This window comes from Carassius carassius, chromosome 37, assembly GCF_963082965.1.
Source record: "Carassius carassius chromosome 37, fCarCar2.1, whole genome shotgun sequence".
Lineage (NCBI taxonomy): Eukaryota > Metazoa > Chordata > Actinopteri > Cypriniformes > Cyprinidae > Carassius > Carassius carassius.
This window is the reverse complement of record NC_081791.1, coordinates 2,058,372-2,079,699: the sequence shown is the minus strand read 5'-3', so window position 1 is coordinate 2,079,699 and position 21,328 is coordinate 2,058,372. Positions and strand designations below refer to the sequence as shown.

The 21,328-nt window shown below is 39.6% G+C and overlaps 1 protein-coding gene across 1 annotated transcript; it reads left to right on the top strand.

The window, feature by feature from the left end:
* On the top strand, nt 1-20,828 carry LOC132117832 (uncharacterized). The gene is made up of 6 exons (XM_059527138.1): nt 1-382; nt 9,478-9,613; nt 9,714-9,855; nt 18,641-18,836; nt 18,930-19,071; nt 20,623-20,828. The coding sequence occupies exons 1-6, from the start codon at nt 12-14 to the stop codon at nt 20,746-20,748; spliced, it is 1,113 nt and encodes a 370-aa protein (XP_059383121.1). The 5' UTR covers nt 1-11; the 3' UTR covers nt 20,749-20,828.
* The last annotated feature ends 500 nt before the right edge of the window (nt 20,829-21,328 follow it).

Here is a 21,328-nt window from a genome sequence, read left to right as displayed (position 1 = left end):
CGAGCTCACCGATGGCCTGTAAGAGTCCGCACGCAGCAGATGTGTGTGTGTCTGAGCCGCTCAGTCTGGTGGAGATGACGGAGGTCGAGTACTTACAGCACATTATTCAGAGCCACATCGATGCGCAGGCGACCGAGACAGACATCTCGGGCCTTCCACAGCTGGAGGAGAGTTTGTGTGACGAGCCAGAGGGGCCTCCAGCGGGGCCCGGGGACCTGCAGGACATGAGGATGCTGCTGCTGAGCGAGTCCCACACCACGCCTGTCAGCAGCGCCGAGGTCCAGTGTGTCACCCATGAGCGGCCCCTGGAGCCGAGGGTCACTCATGAGCGGCCCCTGGAGCCGAGGCCGAGCCCAGCTGCTCGTGTCTGCCTGGAGAAGAGGTAAACAACCCACTTCAGTGACACTTCTGATGAAAATAATCCATTTAATATAAATGCAGCCTGGATATCTCCAAAACGGAGAGGGAGCTCCAAAATAGGGCGTGGCTTCCTCCCATTGACAGACGGGCACATGGCATGCATGCACAATTTTTCCCCCAATCCACTTCAGTGCAAACTCCACCCCGCAGCTGATTCTGAAGTTTTTATTGGTTGTGTCAGTTAAAGTGTTTCCTAAACTATTCAACAAAAAATGCTAACCCATAAACCTACCCCACACCTTACCTTAACCACTGAAATTGACTGAATGGTGGGATTGGCGCTGAATAGTGTGGTAAAGAGAGTTGCAGTTCAGGAGATAAACAATTAATAAGATTATACGATATGAGACTGGTAACCGGACAATGGCACCTTTTTATTTACACCCAGCATCACTACCCCCTCCCAGCCTGCGATCTTCGTGGCCCGGGACGGCCCCGTTGCTTGGAATAAAGCGATAGAGTAAAATCTCCCCCCTCCGCTGGGAAGACTCCTGAGTGATTCCCGTTTACATAATGAAGCAGAGTTTCAAACTTGGGTCCAAACACCACTGGCCACAAGCTTTGGGCTCTGCTCCTGTTTTTAAACAGTCTATGCCCTGCTGTCATGGAGAATATTTATTTATATAGCATATTTTATTTTAGATGAACTAGAAACAATGTTTAATTTATAACGTTTTATTTTGAACTGTAAGTCAGTAACAAAAGGCTGAAGCCACAGCCAATGGTGAAAGTCTTTGCGAAAGGAAACCCCGCCCCATTTTGGAGGTTCTGCCCACTTTTGGAGTTCACGCCCCATTTTGGAGATCTCCAGTCTGCAGTTATACCCACTTGGAAATATTGTAAAAATCGGCCCCAAGGTGGCACTATAATTAGCAACTTTACATGTTAGCTGATAATTCAGCATCCGTACTGTATGAGAATTTTTCTGAATTCTTGCTTAAGCCCAACCAGGGCCAATTCTAGGGTGAGTGGAGATCCGGGGCTTAGCCCAGAAAAATCCATCAAATATTAAATTTGGAATACAGAAATATGAAATTATGAAAAAAAATTAGAATGGTACTTTGCCACTAGGTGGCGGCATGGCACTCGGACAGTCATTTGATGACGATTTTTGTTTCAATACATACTGTATGTGTATATATTGTTTATATTTTTAAAACATACCAGCATGGTCAGCATAATTAAATGTTGGGCTGTGCAATAGTGACAAAATTTTTTAATCATGATTTTGACACACACAGACATGCTTTACAGTCATAAATGCATTCAGTGTGAATTTGAAACATATTTCCAAAAGAAAACCAATTATAGTGTTATCAAAAATTTGTAACATGTCTCTACAGACATAAGGCAAAATAATCACTAAAGGTGTGACAAAATGTCTAGACATATGGCAATTTTTTTTGCCATGCATTGGTCATAGAGCTTATTGTAGCGGTGCCTCAGGTGTTGAAACAGATTTGTTTCACCAGGTTCACACGCACCCCATCTGCAGTGTGTATACAGTATGTGTATGTGGTGCAGAAGCAGCCTGGACTCATTTTGCTTTCACACAGGACGTTAGACATTAATTATATGCATTCATTGTGTAATTACTACATTTGCATGTCAATCCATGTTAATTTTTGTCACAAAGAATTCAGTGTCACTTTAATTCAGCATGTATAGCACAGCAGAAATAGACTCGTGCGCAAACGATCGCTGCATGACTGCTGCAGACACATCGCTCCTGGAGCGCACTGCTGGATCTCAACCGCGTACAGTGTGAACGCTCTGATCCATTAACCCGGGTGTGGCAAAAATACGCACCACAGACTGAGTGTGTGAACCTGTTCTGTTCTCGCGCTCCATTTGACATGTCTACATCGGCTCCCGTGTTAACAGGTTAGAGCTTGCAGACTGCCTGCGTGTGACGCGCATCTCAAGCAGACCAAAAGTTTGGACACACCTTCTCATTCAAAGAGTTTTCTTTATTTTCATGACTATGAAAATTGTAGAGTCACACTGAAGGCATCAAGGGCTATTTGACCAAGAAGGAGAGTGATGGGGTGCTGCGCCAGATGACCTGGGCTCCACAGTCACCGGACCTGAACCCAATCCAGATGGTTTAGGGGTGAGCTGGACCGCAGACAGAAGGCAAAAGGGCCAACAAGTGCTAAGCATCTCTCTTAAGGGAACTCCTTCAAGACTGTTGAAGACCATTTCAGGTGACTACCTCTTGAAGCTCATCAAGAGAATGCCAAGAGTGTGCAAAGCAGTAATCAAAGCAAAAGGTGGTTACTTTGAAGAACCTACAATATGACATATTTTCAGTTGTTTCACACTTTTTTGTTATGTATATAATTCCATATATAATTCATAGTTTTGATGCCTTCAGTGTGACTCTACAATTTTCATAGTCATGAAAATAAAGAAAACTCTTTGAATGAGAAGGTGTGCCCAAACTTTTGGTCTGTACTGTATATATTGTATATATATATGAAAAATTCCTTTTTGTTTTTGGCATTATTCCAATAGGAATTACAGTTCTATCCAATACAATTCCCATTATAACCCTGAAATCCTTTCAATTTTCAGTTGTGTATTGGGAAGGGTTCTATATATATGTATATTTATTATAAAACAAAAAATTCAGCGGACGATTATAATGGTATAACTAATTTTATAGAATCAACTTAGTTACTGAATTTCACTGGAAATATAATTTTTTATATAAATTAAGAACTGTATTTCTTTTGTCAATTAATAAAGTATTACATTTTACAGTGTATTTGGGATTTTAAGAACAAGTGGAAAATGTGCTGAATGTTTCATTTCATTCAAGTGAAATTAGCAAGCAGTTAGACTGAATTTACATTAGTTTTAAACGCGGAGCCAGACGCGAGCTGACAAAGGTTGCGCACGTGCGTCGAGCCTCATCCATACTGCCAGATGCGCTCGAAAACACAAAATGAAACAGCTTCTAACGTGAATGCGCAAGTGTGAACGGCTCGTCTTTGACGCGGGATTCGCACCGCATGGGGAAGATAGTAGCGAGTATGAGAAGCATTCAGAGACACAGGCTGTTTGAGCGGTCTTCTGAATGGGGAATAGTGAACATGCAATAAGAGATGCTCTTGACATGCATTTTGCAGCTCTAGTAAATTATCTTTTTTGTTCGTTGTCTGTCTTTTCAAAGCTTAAGTTAATTAACGTTTTTCTTTAGTTTTAATTTGCCTAGCTATTGATCTGACCCTGTAGACGCCATTATCCCACTCTGTCTCTCTCCTGCTCTCCTTTTTTTTTTTTTTTTTTATGGTGGGCGTTTACACAGTTGGCTAGAGCAGTGCTGATTGTGGAGAACGGAGGTGCGCTCACTCTATTGCTTAGTAAGACTGTCAGTCAAGGCTGACAGTCATGTATATGCTCTTGTAATATCGCGTCCACATCGCAGGCTTTTGCGATTAGCAAACCGCAACGTCACAAATCGCAATTTCGATTCGATTTCGATTAATCGCACAGCCCTACACTGCATATTATCTTTGGGTGCGATGGATGAAACTGAAGTATTAGACGCTGTAGAATCTACATTGTATTTCTAATGTTATCTATTTTATCAGTGAAGAAATTCATAAAGTCATTACTATTAAACGTTGAAGGAATATTTGAATCAGGTGGCGTCTGGTTATTTGTTAACTTAGCCATTGTGCTAAATAAAAACCTTGGATTGTTTTGGTTATTTTCAATGAGTTTGTGGATATGCTCTGCCCTAGCAGTTTTTAGAGCCTGTCTATAGCTGGACATACTGTTTTTCCATGCAATTCTAAAAACTTCCAAGTTAGTTTTTCTTCATTTGCGCTCAAGAGTTTCTTTCTTGAGAGAGTGAGTATTACTGTTATAACATGGCACAGAACTTTTTTCTCTAACCTTTTTCAATTTGATGGTGGCAACAGCTTCTAATGTATTGGAGAAAATAGTGCCCATTAGGGCTGTCATTTTTAGTTTGAAAATCGATTCCACAATCGATCGGACCAACCAAAAAAAGTTTCGAAAATGAAAATAGGGAATAGATTTTAACCAAATATGTACACTATTAATTTTAAAAGAATTAAACAATTAAAAAATATAGATGTAACAAAACTCAAAAACAAGCAGAAAAAGAAAATAAAGAATTCCGAAAGTGCAGTATGCGTTGCGAAAGCTAGACAGAAAATACCAGACCCAGTGAAAGCGACCTCTTATGCTGCGTTCACACCAAATGCGAATAGAGTGTCTGATTTCAATATTAAGTCAATGTAAAGACGTGTTTACGCACGTCTGGAGGTCTCGCGGCGCAGTAGACGCGAATTCGCCTCATTCGCGCATCTAGTTACAGGAGATTCTGAGTTATGAAAAGGACCATTGCAAGCTGACAGCGACCGGCTTTTGTGGTGGAAAATTGGCAGTAATACACCCACCTTGTGCAGCTGTACCTGAGTGTCCCTGGGACATCAGAGGAGCACGTCTTCTCAACAGCTGGACATATAGTGAATAAAAAACGCTCTGCTCTGGACCCCGAAAACTTTGATCGACTTGTTTTCCTGTCCAATAAATTTGTAATGGCCCTAGCCTTTTTGCGCATTTCATTATGCCTGCCTCGTGCCGCCTAGCCTAAGTGTCGGTTACGTTCAATAAAAAAAACACGAATGGCCTGTTCTCAAGTCCATTTAAAGTTTAATTTTTTGAACAGTTGTTTGAAATTCGATTGAATCATTATTTAAAATAAATCTTGGAGATTTTTGAATTGCCTAAATCATAAATGGAGCCGGGTTGAAGCCTGAAGTTTTTCTTTTACAATCGATTCAATGAACACTTATGTCTTAAAAATCGAAAATGATTTTTTCACAAAAGTGACAGCCTGCATATATATATATATATATATATATATATATATATATATATATATATATGCAGAGTTTCTCCTACATGGAGCATTATGAGGTAACTGCCTCCACCAAATTATGTGCTGTGTCTAGTTGTCGACAAAACTCAGACAGGAAGTCACGTGCAAGCGTCACAGCATCCATTAGGCTTTTTACTCCAAAAGTCTGCTAGTTGAATGATATCTTTATACGTGTTTACTTGATGTTTCTTTACACAGAATCACAATTTCTATTAATTTTGCAATGAGTTACACAACTCTTCCTCGATTGCTATAATGACTCAGATGTCACTCATATCCCGCCCTGTCTCTTCCAATGACGAACTTCATATCTCTTACACATTCTGTGCCGTACATTGATCCATGCACTGGAATATAATGCCGCGTTTCCACCGCAGGAACTTTACCCAGGAACTAGGGACTTTGGCCTGGTACTCGGTGTGTTTCCACCGCTGGAACCAGGAACTAAATAAAGTTCCGGGTAAAAAAAGGCCCCTCAGAAAGTCCCTGCTGGCGAGGTGGTACTTTTTCAAAGTTCCTGAACTTTCGGGGGCGGGACTTGGGCGCTAAACATCCTGATTGGTTGAGTTCATGCAGCATTGGTTGAGTTAAACCATCATTTATTCGGATCATTTCCAAAATATTACTGTTATTGTGTCATGAAATGTAATTTTAAAAGTATTCCAGGCGAGAATGTAGTTGTTTAAAACTCAACTCTGTGGTTTATTTATAAAGACAGCGCCTATTTAAAATGTGTTTCGCCGATCTCGGAGACGGTGAGCTCCACGCGATCAGCGGGAGCTCAGTCCTCATGTATCCGCCGAGAGCAGCCTCTCCTCGGCTAGACCTTCTGATATGTGCCGCTGGCTCTGATGTCTCTTTAGTAGGGCTGTGAATCTTTGGCAAGGCACCGATTCGATTCGATTACGATTCATAGGTTTTCGATTCGATTCAAGAACGATTTTTGCAAATTTAGAACGATTGAATTCGATTCGATTCACAATTAAATTCGATTTGATTATATCGATTCGATTCTGCATTCTTTAAGTGCATTCATGGGATTATTTAAATGCTTCTATTAAATTCTTTTAATGCTTAGTCAGGGGGCAAATTACAGTAGAATTTGTTTAGAGAACCATAGGTTAGAAAAAAGAAAAAAAAAAAATTTGTCCATTGTTAAATGATAGTTTAATGATGCGACATGGCATACGTAAAAATGTATGTAAGCCAAGTTTTTAAAAAAGAGCTTAAAGTGTATTATGTATAAGCTAACATTTTGTCACACCAGGGGCGTAGCCATAATTTCAGAAGTGACAGACATGTCAAATACAATAATTTTATGTATGTAGCCTATATAATAATAATAATAATAATTATTATTATTATTTTATTTTTTTTACAAGGAATTATCTTCTTTTTTAATTACTTTTAATTAGCTGTAATAAATCAAATACACTGCTGGACAATAATCAATCATTTGTAATCAATATTTTTTTCCTAATGGCAATTTTATGATTGTTTTATATACTAGGCTACATTTAATTAGCAATTATTTAAATTTTCTGCACAGAATAAGGTAGAAAATATACTTTATAGTTTCTGTACTGTAATAAATGTCAATTAGCACTGCATCATTCATAAATTGTTTGTGTTTTTTTTTTAGTTTCATCAGTTCATTCTGCTTTTATTCAGTTTAGCTGCAGATAGCCTGGCACGTCTATGAGAGCGAGATCGCTTCTCTTTCAGTGTGAAAACGTCTTCATCTCTATTTAACTTTTCCTCTCCATCAGCGAATGATTCTGAGAGAAAACGTGCCAGATGTCTGTTTGCTAATGAAACAAATGCTACTTTCATGCATATTATCAGATAAATCTCGCGCTCTTAATTCAAGGTCGTTGTTAATGCTGTGGTTAATTTAAAAAGTTTCCTTCGTATATTCGGTTCATCCGCATTGATTAAAAACATCATCATTCAATGGATCTTTGCGTATGATTTAGACACTTACATTTCTGCTCCGTCCATGCAATAAATACAGCTGTCGTCGGCTCCGGTAACTCCGTCGGTAAGATGCAGAGAGCCATTGACAAACTACAGAAAAGTAAAACTACTTCACGTTAACATTACTGGCCACGAGTCCTATAGATCACACGTCAGCTGCGTCAGAGACGAACGGAGCGCGAGCGCAATCCTGTGACAGTCTCAGGCGGTAAACAGTGGAGCGCGTGAAGGACAGATAAGAGGCTCGATTCACGAACACTCTTCAAGGTCTCCATTAATTCGTGCGTGTAGTAATTTAATGTGTATACATTTTAAAAGCATTGAATCGCTATAGAAATCGCGATTCATTCGATTCTTAGCATTTTGAATCGATTGCTGTCCAAGATCGGTGATTCACGATTCAAAAATCATGTTTCAAGATCGATGCATATGAATCGACAGGGTTTGTAATCGATGCATCGAGAAAACGAGTGAATTGTTACACCCCTACTCATAAAATATAATTAGTTTTGGGTAAATCTAACAGGTTATCTTTGGTCTGTGTTCAATTTATCTATATGTTATAATGAAAATAAAAAGGCAAATTTATGTATACACACATATCCCTGAACTAAGCACATTTTTACACATTTACTGGATTCGCGTCGTTGCGGACATCACACTCCAGAGTCGAATGCACAAAGTCCGCACTACTGAGGATGCACGTCCAAATCAGCATACTTTGTATTGAGAAACACGCACTAGAGTTGTGACGTTCGCGAACGAACCGATTCTTTTGAACGGCTCATAAACATGAACGATGGGAGCCGAGTCGCGGCTGGAGAGGGAGCCGTTCTTTCTGTCGTTCTTTTTTCCTATGCGTGTTTCACACAGATGCACACAAATGAGCTCCTCCGCGAGACAGAACAGTTATAGGGGGAGGGGCGCACCCAGCGCAGGCCAACCCTTTATAGCGTGATGATATTAGTTATTAGTTGTGCATGTTCATTGCAGCCCACTTTGTTATTGTTCATTGACTTGAAGGGGCTGATGTCCTATTTGCAAAGTTTACAGTAGTAATAGTATGTAGTATGTAGACATTTCCATTTTATTTATTCTAATTTTATCTACTTTAAATATTTTTTGTTTTCTATCAAAATGTTCTTGTGTGATAATGTTCTTGTGTGAAAGTGTTTGCAGTAAAAGCTGTTTTGCACAGAAATTCATTGCAGCCGGCTTTGTTTTTGATGTTTATTTGAGTAGGTATTGTATGAATAACATAAGTCAACGTAGCTTTACACACACACACACACTTTGTACTAAAGGTAAATCCAAAATAGTGATGTCACTGTCTAAGCAGAGGGATTTGTGCAACCCTATGGAATATAGTCCACACATGACAAATGAGGTAATAATCAATATTTCAGAATAATTCAAACTCAGATATTGGTGTGTGATATCTGAGTTTTAATTATTTGACTACAAATCTCACCTCATCATTCCTCCCAGTGATTATTTCCAGGATAAACTGAGATGCCCCCAAGCTGGCTTCTTAAAACTGACTAAATATTAAAAAAGAGCCAAAAGAGCCGTTCTTTTGAACGGCTCTTTGAAAGGAACGGATCGCGAAGATCCGGATCCCCTCAAAGAGCCATAAATCCCATCACTAACACGCACAGACGTCACCAGTCTATTTGCCTAATCTTCCCGGTACTTTACACCGCGGTGGAAAAGCAGAAAGCAACAGGTCTGGGGGGGAAAAAGTTCCTGGGAAAAAAGTTCCTGGTACAAATGTTCCGGGTAATTTCGGTGGAAACGCGGCATATGTCACATTTATTTAGAACCAAGAACCAAGAGAAAACATTACTGTCTACAGCTGCGAGAGAGCGCTCCATGTTTCTAGGGAGAGGCTACAGGAGCACTAGAGCGCCCTCTCGCGGCTGGAGACGGTAATGTTTTCTCTTGGTTCATGTCAAATTCATTTTGATAAGTCGCACCTGACTGTAAGTCGCAGGACCAGCCAAACTATGAAAAAAAAGTGCGACTTATAGTCCGGAAAATATGGTAATTAATTAAGCTTTGTTTTTGGAAAAGCCCTGTTTTAGGTCTGGTTGACCAAAAAAAAAAAAAAAACTCCTAGCTATCTCAATTTTGACATGGTTTAATAATTTGTCTTCCAGATTTTTATCAGTGCTTTGTCATTCTACAAACACTTCAGGGACACCCACACATGCACAAATAGAGAAATGGAGTAAACCAGACAAGATGATGAAAATACAGGGAACGTATCCATACGGAGGACGTCTGTTCAAATCGGTGAGTGCTGATCTCATTGAGATGCATTTCATTATTTTATCTGATTCTGAGTTCTGTGTGCTTTCTGCTGGTAATGAGAAGTGTCTTTCTCTCACGGCAGGGTGGGCAGCAGTCTGAGCTGGTCATTCCTACAGAGCTGACTCTGAATTTCAGAGCAGATAAAGGCCCCGAGTCTGTGATGAGAGCTCCGCTTGTCATTTACACCGACACTGCTGACCAGCAAACTGCAGACACACTGAAGAGTAAGACTCTCTAATGTTATTCACTTACACATAAACAAGTAGCTTATGTGGAGATATTAATCATTTAAAAATGAGCAGATGATACCTTCGTGTTGTTCCAAAGCTAAGTGAATATCTATCCTTCATCAGTAGAACACAGAAGACTTTTTTCCATTCCGTGATCAGGAGCTGCCAAGCTCCAATAGTCAAAAAAAGAAAGTGCCTTAACCTTTTCAGTGGTGAATTTTAAATATTCTAGCCAGGGCTTGAAAACGAATCGGTTCACTCCGAGCAGAATCGATATTTTAATGTTTCTGTTCCTGTGTTCCTCTGATATTATTACTGTTCCGAAACCAGTTCGGGTGGAAGAAATATTACAACCCGAATTCCGGAAAAATTGGGACGTTTTTTAAATTTTAATAAAATGAAAACTAAAGGAATTTCAAATCACATGAGCCAATATTTTATTCACAATAGAACATAGATAACGTAGCAAATGTTTAAACTGAGAAATTTTACACTTTTATCCACTTAATTAGCCCATTTAAAATTTAATGCCTGCTACAGGTCTCAAAAAAGTTGGCACGGGGGCAACAAATGGCTAAAAAAGCAAGCAGTTTTGAAAAGATTCAGCTGGGAGAACATCTAGTGATTAATTAAGTTAATTGATATCAGGTCTGTAACATGATTAGCTATAAAAGCTTTGTCTTAGAGAAGCAGAGTCTCTCAGAAGTAAAGATGGGCAGAGGCTCTCCAATCTGTGAAAGACTGCGTAAAAAAATTGTGGAAAACTTTAAAAACAATCTTCCTCAACGTCAAATTGCAAAGGCTTTGCAAATCTCATCATCTACAGTGCATAACATCATCAAAAGATTCAGAGAAACTGGAGAAATCTCTGTGCGTAAGGGACAAGGCCGGAGACCTTTATTGGATGCCCGTGGTCTTCGGGCTCTCAGACGACACTGCATCACTCATCGGCATGATTGTGTCAATGACATTACTAAATGGGCCCAGGAATACTTTCAGAAACCACTGTCGGTAAACACAATCCGCTGTGCCATCAGCAGATGCCAACTAAAGCTCTATCATGCAAAAAGGAAGCCATATGTGAACATGGTCCAGAAGCGCCGTCGTGTCCTGTGGGCCAAGGCTCATTTAAAATGGACTATTTCAAAGTGGAATAGTGTTTTATGGTCAGACGAGTCCAAATTTGACATTCTTGTTGGAAATCACGGACGCTGTGTCCTCCGGGCTAAAGAGGAGGGAGACCTTCCAGCATGTTATCAGCGTTCAGTTCAAAAGCCAGCATCTCTGATGGTATGGGGGTGCATAAGTGCATACGGTATGGGCAGCTTGCATGTTTTGGAAGGCTCTGTGAATGCTGAAAGGTATATAAAGGTTTTAGAGCAACATATGCTTCCCTCCAAACAACGTCTATTTCAGGGAAGGCCTTGTTTATTTCAGCAGGACAATGCAAAACCACATACTGCAGCTATAACAACAGCATGGCTTCGTCGTAGAAGAGTCCGGGTGCTAACCTGGCCTGCCTGCAGTCCAGATCTTTCAACTATAGAGAACATTTGGCGCATCATTAAACGAAAAATACGTCAAAGACGACCACGAACTCTTCAGCAGCTGGAAATCTATATAAGGCAAGAATGGGATCAAATTCCAACAGCAAAACTCCAGCAACTCATAGCCTCAATGCCCAGACGTCTTCAAACTGTTTTGAAAAGAAAAGGAGATGCTACACCATGGTAAACATGCCCCGTCCCAACTATTTTGAGACCTGTAGCAGAAATCAAAATTGAAATGAGCTCATTTTGTTCATAAAATTGTAAACTTTCTCAGTTTAAACATTTGCTATGTTATCTATGTTCTATTGTGAATAAAATATTGGCTCATGTGATTTGAAAGTCTTTTAGTTTTCATTTTATTAAAATTTAAAAAACGTCCCAACTTTTCCGGAATTCGGGTTGTATTACAATATTATTTGCCTATAATTTGCTTTATAATCATAACGGGGCGGCAGTGGCTCAGTGGTTCATGTAGGTTGTCTACAAACCGGAAGGTTGTTGGTTCAATCCCCGGCTCCACCTGACCAAGTGTCGAGGTGTCCTTGAGCAAGACACCTAACCCCAGCTGCTCCCGACGAGCTGGATGTGCCTTGAATGGCTGACACCACCGTCCGTGTGTGAATGTGTGTGAATGTGAGGCAACTTGTGAAGCGCTTTGTATGGCCATGTGGTCTGTTGAAAGCGCTATATAAATGCAGTCCGTTTACCATAATAATAATAAAGTACAGTGTTTTCTTTACTCAAAAAGAAAAGGAAAAAATAGACATCTAACGTTAGCCAATAATAATAATAATACATTTTATTTGGCGCCTTTCTGGACACTCAAGGTCACCTCACAAAACATACTAGTACAATACATTTATAAATCAATGAAATTGTAAAAAAAAAAAAAAAAAACAATAATTACAGAGCATAAAATCAGGGTACATTACTAAAAACAAAATTAAGAACGGATTGATCATGTGTGATATGCCAGCTTAAAGAGATGAGTTTTCAGACGGGATTTAAAAATAGAAAGTGAGTCAATATTACGGATATCTGGTGGAAGAGAGTTCCAGAGATGAGGGGCTGTGCGACTGAAGGCCCTAAACCCCATGGTGGTCAAACAGGCAGAAGGTACAGTAAGATTTATAGAAGAAGAGGACCTAAGAGTCCGGGTCGGTGTGTTAATGTGAAGTAGGTCGGTGAGGTACAAATGTGCAAGATTATAGATAGCCTTAAAGGCCAGAAGTAAAATCTTAAAATCAATGCGGTATTTAACCGGGAGCCAGTGCAGCTGCTGAAGTACAGGAGTAATATGGTTAATGAAAGGAGTTCGGGTGATAATTCGGGCAGCAGAGTTCTGAACCAGTTGAAGTTTATGTAAAGTTTTGAAAGGAAGACCAACAAGAAGGGAATTGCAATAATCAATACGGGATGTGACCAGTGTATGAACGAGAATTGCTGTACTAGTGAGTGAAAGAGACAGTCTGAGGCGATTGATGTTACGTAAGTGAAAGTATGCAGATCGAGTGACGTTATTAATGTGAGCTTGAAAAGAAAGTGTGCTATCTAGGATCACACCCAGACTCTTTACCTGAGGGGAAGAAGAAACTGTGGAATTGTCAATAATAAGAGAAAAACTGTCAGATTTAGTCAATGTAGTTTTGGTGCCAATGAGGAGAACCTCAGTTTTGTCACTGCTTAGTTTCAGAAAATTGCAAGAGAACCAGGATTTGATTTCTATTAGGCAATCGGAAAGGGAACTGGGCGGGAGAGATGTGGTAGGTTTAGTGGACATGTAGAGCTGATGTGCGATTGTTTTTTCTAGAATTTTGGAAAGAAAGGGTAAATTAGAAATTGGTCGAAAGTTATTGAAATTGTTGGGGTCTGCACCAGGTTCCTTGAGTATAGGAGTTATTGCAGCTGATTTTAAAGATGAAGGAATAATACCAGAGGTGAGAGAGGAATGTATAATATTAGTAATTCTAAAAGAAAGAGAGGGTAAACAGGCTTTTACTAAGATGGTAGGAAGAGGATCAAGTGCACAAGTGGTTGGTTTCGATTTTCTAATAATGCCTAATACTTCAGCAGCAGAAGGAAGCGTAAAACTTGAAAATGGGCAAGAAGGTGTTGTCAAGGAAGCTGAAAAAGACAGACTGTGAGAGGTATTAGTATTCAGTTAATGATGAATCTTTTGTACTTTGGAATTAAAAATGACATTAAAGAATTACAATAAGCAGATGAATATAGATGAGACCTAGTAGAGTCTGGTGCTCGTAGTATGTTGTTGACCATGGAGAACAAGGTTCTGGAGTTACCTTCCCCTGTGTTGATTATATCTGCATAATAGTTGGATTTGGCCATAGAAATAGAATCTTTATAATGGAAAATATGGTTTTTGTACATTTCTTGGTGCAAAACAAGTCCAGTTTTCTTATAAAGTCGTTCCAGGCGACGGCCCTTTGCCTTGAGTGTGCGTAGTTCTGATGTAAACCATGGGGCAGAATGGGTGAAGGAAACAGTGCGGGTTTTTAAAGGAGCCAAAGAATTTAAAATATTTTGTAGGCCATCATTATAATGTGAAACCAGTTCATCAGGGTTAGCTAAGCAGTTTATACTGTGTAGGCAGTCAATTTCAGTAAGGAGAGTGTTTAGATCAATGCCCTTAATATTTCTAAATGAAATGACACGTGGCAGTTTTATTTTAGACATTGTTAAGTTAACTTTAAAAGAGATTAACATATGATCCGAAATGGCAAGGTCTGCCGCAGTGCAACCATGAGGCGTAATACCAGAACAGCAAACCAAGTCCAACACATGTCCTTTAGAGTGAGTAGCAAAGTCAATATATTGCACCAGTCCAAAACTGTCCAGGCAAGATGTAAATTCTCTTGTGTATGCATTAGTGGTATTGTCCATGTGTATATTAAAATCCCCCAGTAGTATAACATTAGGGGAAAGTGAACAAATAAATGTAAGAAAAGCAGCAAATTCATTCATAAAGTCAGTATTGGGCTTAGGTGGGCGATAGACCGTTGCTACTATAGTTGGAGTAGGGCCATTCAGTTGAAGAGCAATGGATTCAAATGAACCGCAAGAAGGCACAGAAATGGGTGAGATTTTCCACTTCTGGCGATGTATTACAGCTAGACCTCCCCCTCTGCCTGAGTCACGTGGTTTACATGTGTAAACAAACCAAGGGGGAGTAGATTCGTTGAGCTGTGAAAAGTCATTAGGTTGTTGCCATGTTTCATTCAGACACATAAAATCAAACTTACGATCGCTTAGCAGATCCTGAAGAAGAGGACCCTTGTTTGTTAGAGAGCGGATGTTGAACAGTCCAAAGCTGACGTTGTTGTTGTCATGCTGGACTTTGACGTTAGCCGAGCCGGCTAGGCTGGCGATGACACTGTGGTCAACTTTCCGTGTGGAGTTCTTGGGAGGATGACGAGTAGTGGACCAGATGGATTGTATTGCTTTGGAGTCGTCAATGTGATAGTTTCGTCGAGATCCGCGATGGATATACTTCCGACGAGTATGACGATAGGTATGAGGAGCATAATCCAGACGATGCTGCGCCGATGGTGGATCAAACAAGTGATAGCTTATCTGCATAAGTTCAGCTGCAGTGTACTGGTGTATCGCTTTCGTTGGCGCAAGGAGGAAAAACAGTGCCGTCCAAAAGAGCACAGACCATACAAGCATCCCGTTGATCCACATTGTTGCCGGTGTTGATGGAAGTAAGCCAAACAAGCAAAGAATAGTCCAAATTATATTTTTATGTGATATTAGGCCAGAATGCATTAGTTAAAAGAACCAAAACAATATAAAAGGGTCCAGAGAGCAGCGGCAGCCAACCGCGCCAGCGTACACTCTCCCGTAAGACCTTTGACTAGCATCGAATCCCAGCTGTGCTTAGTCTCAGCCAATACAGCATCATCTTTTCTAGATTTTGGAAAAATGTAGGCTACTAAAAAAGATATATCAACACTATAAAGACATCAGTATTTTTAAGATATTTAAAAATGTTAAGTGTTAAATGTAATATTGCATTTTGAGAGTGAAAAAAACCCCCAAAAACTTAAGTCATGGCTCACGTCGCATTTTATTAGCCCTAATACTTTCCGAAATAATGAAGGCTAAAATGCCTGTAGTCTAAAGCAAAATGTTTACAAACATTATAAAAACAGTTATTAGTTTCTCTCCTATAAAAACGTCACTCCAAAAACTAATTAAAGTGAAGCTGATGCCTACCTCTCTCATTCGGCACAAATCCAAATGTTTCCACGTATTTTATTTTGCTAATGAACAGGCTTTAATAGAGCAAGATGACGTTGTGTGCACACGTAAGGCGTCGGCATGATGGTCAACGCTGGTTTGTTATAGCCTACAGAAGCAAGACATTATTCAAAGCTGTCAAGCTTTTGCCAAATTAACTAAAACTTTAAAGCTTTTGCAAAAAAAAAAGAAAACTACTGTTTCGTTTTCCTTTCCGAAAACTTTGGAACATGTCACAATGAACTGTAATTTAGCACATTTTTTCTTTTGTTTCATTAATCTGTCAATATGATTTAGTATATATAAATCATATATATATTTAGGGTATATGCCCATATTCCTTTTTATGTAATCCTATAGTTTTTCTGTTTTTCCGTTCACAGAAGCGCTGCAGGTGCGTGTGATCTGTTGAATTCATCTCACACTATCCTCAGCTGTGAACTCATCATATGCCGCTCTTCTTCATCTGAGCGGATAATTCACTCGCTGGCTTCAGCGTCACATTTGCATATGATGTACTACTGAAATTCATGATTGGTTGACAGCAAATTTCAAATTTCAAATATTAAATGGAACGATAAAATGTTATTAACCGGTTAATGGCCATTTCAAATTTTCGATTCTGTTTGGAACTGAAAAATTAGATTTCGTTTCTGTTCCTGTTCCTGTCAAAATTTTGTTCGTTTGGGGTTTTCGTTCTTCGAACCGTTCAGAGCCCTGATTCTAGCGGTCCCCACAGAGTGAGGTTTTTTTGTTAAGGTGACCGCTATTTTAGAATGTTTCCTCTTACTGTTTCCATGGCGACGCGTCAACACCGTGGCCACAATAACACTGTATGACATATGGATCACTTTTATTTAATTTCTCCTTTATTTTAAATATTCACAAACTTGCATACCATGTCATGAGCAATCTGACATTCTGATTCACAATTATGTGAAAAATAAAAATTATTAAGTAGGAAAATCATCTTAAAAAGGATATTCCACCTCAAAATAAATTCATATGGGGTCATATGATGTGATTTAAAATTTTCCTTTCTCTTTGGAGTGTTACAAGCTCTTGGTGCATGAAGAAGATCAGTAAAGTTGCAAAGACTAAAGGCTCAAATCAAAAGAGATATTTATAAAAGTTAAGACCTGTCCACTAGGGTTGTGCCGATAGACGATAGTATCGTGTATCAACGATAGTCAGAGATATCGACGATGGCAGATGTCTCTGTCGATAATCAAGACGATATTAGGCTCATTTTCCTATTAATGTATTACATTTTGAATAATAATAATAACTATTTTTATTTTTATAGGCGGCCTATTATAATTCGGCTATCAAACTGCCCAGCTATTTCACTTCAGCACCGCATTTCTCACACACACACACACACACGCACACACACACGCACACACACACACGCATGAGTGCAGGAGGATCAGAGCCTGTAGTCGCTGAAGATGTCCGCTTTGACTCGGATAACTCGTTAAATCCATGAAATGAAAGAGATAGAAAAGAAGGAGTTGGTGTCCCACACATTTAATGGCTGGTACACGGCAACACGCTCTTCTCATAAAGGAGAGATTAACTCTTTCTCGGCATTACAAATAAAGACAAAATAACTTACTGATCATTTATAACATGTGGTGATGTATAAGACTTATAAGATAAGTTCGCTCTGCCGCCTTGTTATTATTTTCATGCACACTATAATGTGACTAATGCAAAATACAGAGTTTTGGCCGTTACAAAGTCTCCATTCACAAACAGATGTACATCGTCTGCAGATATAATGTATTTCAATCTGAACGGCCCATATATGTGCAGTATTTTAATGAGCCCTCACTGAGTTTAATGTCACAGTTATGTTAGATGCATCTCATTCTTGTTTCGGTGACGGTGCGACGGTCTCGTCAGCATGAGGCGCACGGTCTGACCGCTGTATGACTGATACATTAGTTCAATTCATCTTTACTCCAAATATATCAACTTTCCTGTTTTGAATACTTTATATTTAACGTGTTTGTTTATGCCCAATATTAGTGTTAAACTGATGGACTTTAAATGAAATCTACTATTGATTTTCACAGTTGACTGATTTTGCAGATCATTTAGACTGATAACGTCTGTGTGCTGATGCAGCAGATTTGTCACAGTACGCGCGATATGACCGTTGCGTCTGACTATATATGAACTAGCTGTTTTATATACAGTATTTTTATATTTAACGTTAGTTTATCAGTATGTTTGAAAGTATATATTTTTTAGATTATAGGTGATTCCATATGCTCTCTCTCTCTCTCTCTCTCTCTCGCACCTGCGCGGTTTAAAACACCAAATAGTTCTGCTATGACAAGAACAAAGAGTCTCTCTCTTGCTCCACCCATGCACCATAATATCGTGCATCATCGATCTCACAGACTGACGATATGAAAAAAAAAGACCATATCTGACACTACTGTCCACCCCCCCCTAAAACGGCACCTTTAAACACGCCCCCACATCTCTGTCACTATGTGTCATTAGGTGTTCTGACTGGGACACTAGGGATATATGCAAATGATCGATACTTTGCAGTGGTCGATAATGTAAACAATAATTGGTTATGTAACTTGTAGCCAAATTGGAACCTGGTTTTTAATTTTGTAACTGCGACATTGACAGCATCCAGCAGCTATGAGACTGTACATGCACAGGACATAACCAGCATCATAAAGAACACATTCACTAATTCATGATCATCCTGAAGAGTTCAGCAGCAACCTTAAAGGGATAGTTCACCCAAAAATGAAAATTCGGTCATTACTCAACCTCTGGTTCCAAACCCGTAAGACCTAACGTCTATTACTCTTTCGCTGCCCTCATCTGGTGTATAGCACAGGGAGTGTATTAGGCTTGTTGCTTACTGTTTTAAGGCATGAAAAGCAGAGATGTGTTTGCATTGGTTTGTTTTGGCTTGGTTTTTCTTTTCGCTGCAGATGAGGCGGTGGATAAAGCTGCGCACTTCATCAAGCGTGTCCGCACAAGGCCTCTCAGCTCATCTGATATCATGCAGGACTCAGAGAACTGGAAGCCATGCACCGATATGTCTGGGGCTAAACGTTGCAGGACAAGACTTCTCATGGACCGAACTCAGCGCAAAGAAGTACACAACAGAAAGGAGCGCGATCGCAGGTAGGCTGAACAGATTTGTTGTTTAACCTGAACCGCTCACTGTGCAGAGATTACATGAAGCATGTTTATGGTTTTCACAATCTGTGACCTCAGGAGAAGAATCCGTCTGTGCTGTGATGAGCTAAACCTGCTGGTGCCGTTCTGTTACGCCGACACTGATAAAGCCACCACACTGCAGTGGACCACAGCCTTCCTCAAATACATCCAGGAAATACATGGAGACCGACTCAAGCAGGTTCTCTTGATCACCCCATCGTTTCTTTTTAATAAGTCTACGGTGTTCCCAAGGGACATGGGATTTCTGAAATATCATGGGATTTTAAAAGGTCTATTTCAGACATTGAAAGTATATACAGGGTTTCCCATACATTGATTTATTTGTGGTGGGCTGCCACAATATCAAAACTGACCGCCACAAATAGATTTTCCAAAAGGCTTTGACTTCATTGAATAAACATGAGCACTGCATATCTCAAAATCAAAAACCGCTGCAGGCAGGGCCGGCTCTAGGCGAGAGACCTCTATCTCTCCCACTCTAATAGCGCCTCCTGCTGGAAGAAAAATAATCTGCACATTTATATATGGGGCAGGGGAGTGAAACACTGTGTGTGTGTGTGTGTGTATATATAAAATTCTCGAGTCATATAATATCAAGGACTAAGGCAAACATACCAGGAAAACATAAATTTCAAGAGCTTTGGCTACCAAATGAGCTCTTAAAAGACTGGGTGGTCAAAGCAGACGACAGAAAAGCTAAATGTAAAGTTTGTAAAACTACTATTTAGCTATCTAACATGGGAGATGGACTGTCCTGTTTTTCCGTTCCTCAAAAAAATTATTAAATACAGCACAAGCTGCAGCCACCAAAAAAGATTGTAGATTGTCACCACCAGAGTGGGGAGTTCTCCAAAAGTCAGCATAATTACAAATGTGATATTGATTTTATACAACCGTTAAATAAACAAGAAGTTAACGTTTTAGACAACATATTTACTATTTTTGCTCTATTTGTAAAAACAAAAATCATTCCAAACACGAGCCACTGTTTTGTGTTTCTGAACAACATGACAGTGCTTCCTGAATGAATCAACCGTTTAAACGATTCGGTTCAATCACAATGACTCGCTTATTAACAGTGACTCGCTGCCACCTACTGGCGGTTTTAATTACACATTAATAAGGCACCTTTTTATTTTTCAAATAATGCCAAACTTTAACTAAAGTTTCCAATCTTTATGTATAAAATATCAAAACATTATTTATTCATTTGTAACTGCAGGTTAAAGTATTCCATGTCCCACAGAGCTGTATTAAACAGTGTAAAACATCTAAATGGCTCTTCAGATGCAGCTTCTGTTTTCTCTGCATGGCAAAGATCAATTTTGTTGATACTGACTGCATTTGTTAATGAACCAAAAACAAATATTTGACCTAAAAGATGGTGTGCACTTTTAGAAACAATGGTGTAAAGGTAAAAAATAAATAAATCAGGAATCATCTGTCAGCACAATTAGAAATCAGAGATGTCATTTTTTTGTCACTATGGCAAACCCTTTCTTAGATGGTGTAGAAATGTCTTCATCTAATGAGGTGGCTTTAAAATGCATTCTTAAGAACCAGCTACTGTTCCAGAAACAGATACAACAGTGAAGCTGAAGCCATCTGAAGGATGTGGAAATGACTTACAGATCGACACAGACCATGAGATGCTCTAAGAGTGATAACGCTAAGTGTATGGAGCCATCAACTCTTCCATCATTACTCAGAAATCCACTCTCTGTTTCAGGATTTCCAGAGCACTTTCTGTGGCAAGACTGGACTGCGGTTAAAGCCTAGTTGTGTTTCAGTGGCACATCTCCTCGAAGCCTATAAAAACACGACAGAACCAGCGGACTCATCCTCACACAGCTGACTTCCTGTTCTCTGCTGCAGTGCTGTGAATGTGTGCCTGTAGTTTGTCACTCATGTCTTCGGTGTGGCTTTATTGCATGATGCTAGCCCATATCCAGAAGACCCCGAGCGTTTGTTGTCTTAAACCAGCTCGAGTGAAGAACGAGGCTCAAACCACTGTTCGTCTGATTTCAGACCCTGGAGACCGGAAACCCTACTGTAATATAGTTCACAGATTTAGACAAGTTGTGCTGTGTGTTGTTGTTGGTGTTTTTATGCCTTGTTGGTTTGAAAGGCATGAGCATTTGTTGTCTCCATATGTGTTATTTTATATTTAATAGTGTACTAACGAACGTTCAGAGAAATACTTGACTGAAAAGTGGCTTTATTCAGTTTGTCTTACAATACCATGCTGTAGAAACTCACTTTACACACAACAGTAACTCAGAAATAATAAATAGTATTTAAAATCATATTTAATAGTTTTACAGCACCATTATCTAGTGGATAAGGTTGATAAAGCCCACAGATGGCCAATGGCATATTTAACAGTAAGTGTGTCTGAAGCATCTCCATCGATGCTTGAAATTTGTTCCTCGAAT